General features: G+C 46.1%; 1 protein-coding gene across 1 annotated transcript; it reads left to right on the top strand.

Annotated features, from left to right (window-relative positions):
- The first annotated feature begins 1,861 nt into the window (after positions 1–1,861).
- Positions 1,862–7,367, top strand: OPN1MW3 (opsin 1, medium wave sensitive 3). Its single transcript, XM_081894580.1, has 6 exons — positions 1,862–2,229; positions 2,697–2,993; positions 3,428–3,596; positions 4,296–4,461; positions 5,066–5,305; positions 6,304–7,367. The coding sequence occupies exons 1-6, from the start codon at positions 2,121–2,123 to the stop codon at positions 6,418–6,420; spliced, it is 1,098 nt and encodes a 365-aa protein (XP_081750706.1). The 5' UTR covers positions 1,862–2,120; the 3' UTR covers positions 6,421–7,367.
- Positions 7,368–7,942: the final 575 nt, after the last annotated feature.

The following is a 7,942-nucleotide window of genomic DNA, read 5'->3' as shown; positions in this document are numbered from 1 at the left end:
TTGGTGTCATCTGCAAATTGGATGAGCATCCCCTCAAATCCTCCATCCAAGTTGTTTATAAAGATGTTGAACAACAACAGGCCCTGTGGCACCCCACTTGTCATTTTTCTCCAGGATGATGAGGAATAATAATAATAATAATAATTATTTATTTATTTATTTATACCCCTCCCACCTGGCTGGGTTTCCCCAGCCACTTTGGGCAGCTTCCAACAAAATATTAAAATACAATAGTCTGTTAAACATTAAAAGCTTCCATAAACAGGGCTGCCTTCAGATGTCTTCTAAAAGTCTGGTAGTTGTTCTTCTCTTTGACATCTGGTGGGAGGGCGTTCCACAGGGTGGGTGCCACTACCGAGAAGGCCCTCTGCCTAGTTCCCTGAAACTTGGCTTCTCACAGTGAGGGAACCGCCAGAAGGCCCTCGGCACTGGACCTCAGTGTCCGGGCAGAATGATGGGGGTGGAGACACTCCTTCAGGTATACTGGACCGAGGCCGTTTAGGGCTTTAAAGGCCAGCACCAGCATTTTTAATTGTTCTCGGAAACGTACTGGGAGCCAATGTAGGTCTTTCTTTTTTCTTTTCTTTTTTTGTTAGAACCTTTATTAAGTTTCCAATAAAAAAATCCAATTAACATATCAAATCATAATCTAATAAAAATAAGAAATAAAATAAAAAAGATCAAATTGTCTTCCAAATTGTAATTTTGATTTTAATTTTGATTTATCGGCTTCCTACAGTCTGAACCTCGAAGCATATCCAAATCTCAGTCCTGCTTCTCATTGATATTTCCATATTTCCATATCTCAATTTTATCTCTCCAGACTTCTTTGCCTCTGGCTCTGCGATCCTCAATCATGTCAGAAAACAGATAACCTAGGCGGTCCAGAAGGATGTTATGGTCGATTGTATCAAAAGCCACTGAGAGATCCAGCAGAACACGGAAACGGCTCTCACCTTTGTCCCTAGCCCGCCGGAGATCATCAGCCAGCGCGACCAAGGCAGTTTCAGTCCCATGATGAGGCCTGAATCCCGACTGGAAGGGATCCAAATGATCCACATCCTCCAGGCGTGCCTGGAGTTGTTCAGCAACCACTCGCTCTTTGGTTTTGGTCCTCCAACCAGCTACAAATCCACCTACCAGTTACTTTGTTCAACCCACATTTTGCCAGCTTCCTCACAAGAATATCATGGGGGATTTGTCAAAATATGTTTGATTTCTGTTTGAATCCAATGCTGTGGTTATGGGGAAAGCAAGACTCCCTTGGGGTGTTCATGCTGTGAACCCCTCCATCACAGGCTCAGGTTGTATATTTGTTTAATGAAACATCTAACATAAGGACCCCCCAGTCTCCACTGTGGTTCATTCTAAAGGAAACACAAACCAAGAGCCCTGGAATCTTGCATCGCTCGGAGCTTGGGGTGGCATGCACAAGATGATTGTCGTTCTGCTTAAGGAAGCATTTTGTGGTGTTTGTTTTGGCCTTGGCAGAGGACAGGCAATTCTGAGGCATATTGCTTTGCGGCACCATGGTTGGTGAGTCCATGGTGGGCTGAAACCTTGCCTTCAGTGATGAACAGCTATCTCCGGCTGTAGGAAAATTGGGCCAAAACGTCCTTTGGCCTAGTTAGAAAAATGGGCCATTAGGAAATTGCAAGGAAGGACCGTTCTGAGAGGGATTAGCTGAGCTCTTTTGACTCTCTAATCACCCTTCCATGCTCATCCCTCACCTGAAGTGTCCGGCAAAGACACCCATGGTGACGCAGGGTACGCGTGAGTCCTTCATGCCATGGTAAATGGGGGGGGGGGGCTGAGACAGGGAGGGGGCCAAATCGCAGCCCAATTAAGGGATAAAACATTTAAGGGCTTTGGGGATCTTGTGCTCCAAGCTGGGTGCTTAATCCACCTGGGGGGGTAGGTATATAAATGAGTATTTGTCCTGGACCCTGGCACAGACAAGCGGATGGGAGAGACTGAGCGGTAGCGAGGGAAAGAAAGAGGAAAACAGAGAGCAACAGAGACAGAGAGAATCTAGTAGGAAAGAAAAAGAAAAAGGGAGGGAGTGGGACAGGGCAACAAACAGGTGCAGGTGGAAGGTGGGAAAGAAGGCAGCAAAGGCCATGACAGAAGCCTGGGATGTGGCTGTATTTGCTGCCCGCCGGCGCAATGAAGATGATGATACCACCAGAGACAGCTTGTTTACTTACACCAACAGCAACAATACTCGGGGTGAGCCCAGCAGCAGGGCAGCAGAAATGGGGGGGTGGGAAGCCTAAAATTGGGGATTAGATATGGAGGTGCACTGGCATTTAGTTTAACCTTGATAGAGCAAGTGATGCAGCAAGGGGGATGGTTAGTTGGTTATAAGCCTGTCTAGGGGACAAGTGTTTGAAAAGTGGGATTTGCCCAAGTTTTTTGGGAAAAGTTCTGGAAAGTTTTTGGGACTAGACAAGGAAGGGTTCTCAGCTGGTCCAGGTGGAGGTCTCTATGTGCAACTAGAGAGAGGTGTAACCTTATCCACTTTCCTGGTGTATGACTTGTGAAGGGGAAGGACCCTGTACGGTCTGCAAGGGAAGGGACACTAAGAAAATATGGGAAGATGCCTTCCCAAGTCTTGGTACAGTAGATTCCTGATGGATTATCTTATGAGGCAGGCTGGGATCCCTCCAACTCCTAACCTTTTCCCTCCTTCGCAGACCCTTTTGAAGGTCCAAACTATCACATTGCACCACGATGGGTCTATAACATCACTTCTCTCTGGATGATCTTTGTGGTCGTTGCCTCAGTCTTCACTAATGGTTTGGTATTGGTGGCCACTGCCAAATTCAAGAAGCTACGGCATCCACTCAACTGGATTTTGGTGAACTTGGCAATAGCTGATCTGGGTGAGACAGTTATTGCCAGCACCATCAGCGTCATCAACCAGATCTTTGGCTATTTCATTCTTGGTCATCCCATGTGTGTGTTGGAAGGATACACCGTGTCTGCTTGTGGTAAGAAGCCAAGGGATTTCTTATTTACAATAATTTCTGCTTAATGCTCTGTCATCCTATTCCTTCCCCATGTTATCCCTCCTGGCTCATATATTTACCCCCATTTAATCACAAACCAGAGTCCTGTTTTCTTCCAAGATCACCACACTCTTTCCACCCTGCTTCTCCTTGTCAGGAATTTATGGTGTAGAAGGAATGCCAGCCCCACCCTTATCCCTGCTTGTCTTCCTCCTATGAATTCTGTGCATTCCAGAACTCTTTAGCTATGGTGTTTAGCAAGTGCAAAAGTTTGATCTACAATGCCCTCAACTATGATTGTAGTTGCTGAGAAAGCCAGGTAACGGGAGATGAATTGGGACAGTCCCAAAGTCTCATGGTAGAATCCATACTCCCTTTTGTGACAACTGCTCCCTCTGTTCTTTCCTCTCCCACAGGCATAACAGCCCTCTGGTCTTTAGCCATTATCTCCTGGGAGCGTTGGGTTGTTGTCTGCAAGCCCTTTGGAAATGTCAAGTTTGATGCCAAACTGGCCATGGCTGGCATTGTCTTCTCCTGGGTGTGGTCTTGTATTTGGACAGCACCACCCATCTTTGGCTGGAGTAGGTGAGTGTGAGGAGAGACTTGGACCGGCAGCAGCTGTGGAGAGAAGCAAGTAATGTAAGCACATGTACATAAAAAGAAGGGCTGATGATGGGGACTGGGAAGGTTAGACCTTATTCCATTTCAACTGTGCTAGCAGGACAAGTGCCACAAGCTTTGCCAAAGTAACACAGAACTGTTCAAGCCAGGCAATGTCCACTGAGAAAGATTAGAGGGAAAGAAGAGGTCATGGAGTTCCTTGCTATGAGAAAATCTGCCCCTTTTACAGTCCATGAGATATTACATGTAGCTTTTGGCATGGGGAAATTTTCCTGGGGTTGTGAAGCTTAAGTAGGGTATTCTATTGAAGTACTGCCTCAGGCAATGGGCATTTATGTATAAGGCTTAAAGCAGATTGTGTCAATCAGCTTGTCACAGGAATGTTAAAACTACAGAATGGTTAGAATGTTTATTCATATCACAAAGGCCACCACTCCATGTGTGTAGCCAGGATTTTCAGGGGGGGGGGGAGAGAACCTCAGTTAGTTATGTATTTTTTATTTCCCCCTCCCACTACGCCTTTGCACTGCTCTGTTTTCTCTTTTGAACTGCTCTGGATGAGAGACAGTCGTTCTCTCATCAAATAGTGGTGGAAGAGACTCAAAGCTGATTTAAGTCCTGTTTGTGAAAATGGTCTTCCTCTTTCCTCTCCCTGTCCTGCAGGTACTGGCCCCATGGTCTGAAGACATCATGTGGTCCAGATGTATTCAGTGGCAGTGAGGACCCTGGAGTTCAGTCTTACATGGTTGTGCTCATGATCACCTGTTGCTTCCTCCCACTGGCTGTCATCATTCTCTGCTACCTGCAAGTGTGGCTCGCTATCCGTGCGGTGAGCACTCACCTTATCCTAGGACCCCACCTCTGCATGCCCTGACTCTCCCTCAGGCTCAGAGCAAAGCTTCACATAGGAACAGTCACCCTTAATCCTGTCCCTTTTGCTGATTTCTGAAACTGCATCTCTCCCAAACTTGAGCTACCATACCTCTGGGATCTTTGTCTGGGATCAAACTACCAATTGCTAACATTCTACCATGCCTTCATTTTACTACTTCCACTGTGGAATCCCCTTGGTCACATTGCAACCAACAGTAGAATGTTCTCTCCATAGCTGCAGGCCAGACAAGACCCCACAAATATAGTGGGATTTTCATTTCTGTAGCAGACCCCACTCTCCGCCCTGCTTAATTTCTTGGTGAGCACCTGTTATCCAGATCCAGTTGGCACCCCCTCCCCCATTTCCACTGGATTCCTTCCCTTTTCCATGGCTTGCTGTATATTGCTTGTGAGAAGATAGCCTGGTTGAAACATACCTGGATATAGTCTCCCATGAGACCTTCTCTTGTTTTACCTAAACCAGGTTTGTTGCAGGTTGAATCCCTCTCACCCATGTTCTGTGTGTGGGAATAATCTCACCTCCTCTTCCTCTTGTACAGGTTGCTGCCCAGCAGAAGGAATCAGAATCTACACAGAAAGCTGAGAGGGAAGTATCAAGGATGGTAGTGGTTATGATCATTGCCTATTGCTTCTGCTGGGGACCATATACGATCTTTGCCTGCTTTGCTGCTGCCAACCCAGGCTATGCCTTCCACCCCCTTGCAGCTGCCCTGCCTGCCTTCTTTGCAAAGAGCGCCACCATCTACAACCCCATTATCTACGTCTTCATGAACAGACAGGTAATCTGCTATATTGTAGAATGGAGAATTAAGAGGCTAGCCAAGATATTAAAAGTACTGAAAACCAGAGTTGTAAGGGAAGGGATTTATGGACAGAAAACCCCATGTAGGATGAATGGCCTTGTAGATGACGCATGTTGTATAACTATACATACTGGAGGCATGTAGAACTGCTCGCCAGTTCTGATTAACCTTGTCTCCATTTCCTCCACCCACTCGCCCTCTCTCTTGGAACTGTAGAGTTGGAAGGGACCCCAAGAGTAATCTAATAGCACCCCCTTGCAATGCAGGAATCTCAGCTAAAGCACCCATGGCAGATGGCCACCCAACCTCTGCTTTAAAATCTCCAGGGAAGGAGAGTCCACCACCTTCCGAGGGATCCCATTCCACTGTCAAATGGCTCTTGCTATCAGTCAGTTATTCCTGATGTTGAGTTGGAATCTCCGTTCTTGTAACTTGAAACCTCTGGTTCCCTCCAGAGCAGGAGAAAACAAGCTTGCTCCATCTTTCATGTGACAGCCCTGGAGATACTTGAAGATGGCTATCATATCTCCTCTCAGTCTCCTCTTCTCCAGGCTAAATTTATCTAGCTCCCTCAACCATTCTTCATAAGGCTTGATTTCCAGACCCTTGATCATTTTGGTTGCCATCCTCTGCACTTTCCAGCTTGTCAACATCGTTCTTAAATTGTGGTGCCTAAAACTGGACACAATATTCCAGGTGTGGTCTGACCAAGGCAGAATAGAGTGGTACTATGACTTTCCTTGATTAGGACACCATACTTCTGTTGATGCAGCCTAAACTAGTATTAACCTTTTTTGCTCCTGCATCACACTGTTGACTCATGTTAAGCTTGTGGTCTACTAAGACCCCCTCAATACTTTTCACTTGTACTACTGACAAGCCATGTGTCCCTCATCTTAGTGCAGCTGGTTCTTCTTTCATAAGTGTGGAATCTTACATTTGTAGAACCTTACCTCTTCCTTTCTCTCTGGCAGTTCCGTAACTGCATATTGCAGCTCTTTGGCAAGAAGGTTGATGATGGCTCCGAGCTCTCCTCCACTTCCCGCACTGAAGTCTCATCTGTCTCTAATTCCTCTGTATCACCATCATAAGAGCCCCATGCCTGGATGGACACCGTGACAGAACTCTGCCTCCCAGGAGAGCCCCAGTGATTGTGAGCCTCCCCTTCCTTCTGTGCCGTATGGATTCCCTTTGAGCATATGAAATACTGGCCTGCCATCTCAACAGATCCTCTCCTTTGAACTTAGACTGTGCCCCAGGCTGGGGTACTGCTGTTTCTCCTGTGGTTGGGGGAGGGAAATGTTTCTGTTTTTCTCCGAGAATTGTTATTGGATGGGGGTGAAGGATGCAGAATTCCATGCTCAAATATACCAACATTGTGCACCTTTCCTGGGACATGAGGGGTTGCTTGGACACTCCTTCCCCTCAGCTGTGATCCTTAAGTAGTCTCCCACTTGTTACTCTGTCTCCCAGAAGGGAGCAGAACTAAGGGGGCTCCTTGTGGGAAGTATATAGCTTTTGTAAAGCAACTCTGTCCAAGGCCTTTCCTTGAAACTGCCCCGAAGACCACACATCCCAAGTTCAACACACTGATTTCTGTGGATGAATGAGTTGGTGGATGTGAACCAATATAATTCACAATTTGACCATGCAGCACCTATTTTGATTCCCTTTTGCTCTGTCCTTCCTATAAAAAAAATTCACTGGTACCAGAGAGTGCATCACAGGGGTGGTCAGGTGAATAAAGTTTGTCCTCCAAGGTGTCTGTGCCTCAGCAAGGTTGGGTGTATTGAGTTCTAGCTCTGTCTAGGAGCTGACGTAATTCTAATGTGGGACAGAACCACGGAGAATCAGCACGAGCCACCTTGGACACCACTGAGGACTTAGTGCTTCTCCCCAACACGGCTCAACTGGAACCTTTCTGTACATAGTGTTTGATACTAAAGCCTATTTTGTCCCTGGGACATCTAGCTAGAAATGCAATGGGGGAAATGGAAAAAAAAACTGACTGCAGCAAGAAGAATGAGATAGAGAATAAAGATTTTTAACTTCTGTATAAAAGCTCAGTTTTTATCCTACAAACTATGTAACAAAACAGTGTTTGATGCATGGGAAGGGGGTGCAATAGTTGCCAGAGTAATAACTGTGGAGAGAGAAGAGTAGTTTTCGTTGCTTGCAGGTGCAATCAATCAATCAAGACAACCATCTGGCAAGGTGAAGCAGTTGCCTCTGGCAGAAGGGTTTTCAGTACTATTAAGAGTTGAAGAATTGGGGGACAAGAGATCTAACCTACCAGGCACAATCCATTGGGAAGTTCTTATGTGCAAATTCTATTGACATGAGCAAGAGCTGAATATGAAAAGCACTGCCATGGAGAGTGCCTTTTGTTTATTAGGGGGTAATAAGATGCAATTAGGTTTTTCTACCTCAGGACAAGTTCCATTTGTGTGGTTTTTTTCATACTCAAGTCAGCTTTCAGAACATGTGTGTGTCCTAGCTCTCTGCCCACTTCCTACTGAGTCACCTTGCTTAGCATGGATACCACCACTCAAGCTCCTTACAGATTTTTGACCCATCTTGGATGTTGCAGCCTAGAGTTAGGCTTGTCACCTG

This window comes from Podarcis melisellensis (genome assembly GCF_964234715.1).
Source record: "Podarcis melisellensis genome assembly, chromosome: 17".
In the NCBI taxonomy this organism is placed as follows: Eukaryota; Metazoa; Chordata; class Lepidosauria; order Squamata; family Lacertidae; genus Podarcis; species Podarcis melisellensis.
The sequence above is the reverse complement of the archived record's forward strand: the minus strand, read 5'-3'. Positions and strand labels throughout refer to the sequence as shown.

Excerpts from the sequence above, each read along its gene's own strand:
- OPN1MW3 (XM_081894580.1), top strand. The coding sequence starts at position 2,121 with ATGACAGAAGCCTGGGATGTGGCTGTATTTGCTGCCCGCCGGCGCAAT. Across the intron at positions 2,230-2,696 it reads CAACAGCAACAATACTCGGG|ACCCTTTTGAAGGTCCAAAC; the intron begins GTGAGCCCAGCA and ends CCTCCTTCGCAG. Across the intron at positions 2,994-3,427 it reads ATACACCGTGTCTGCTTGTG|GCATAACAGCCCTCTGGTCT; the intron begins GTAAGAAGCCAA and ends CCTCTCCCACAG.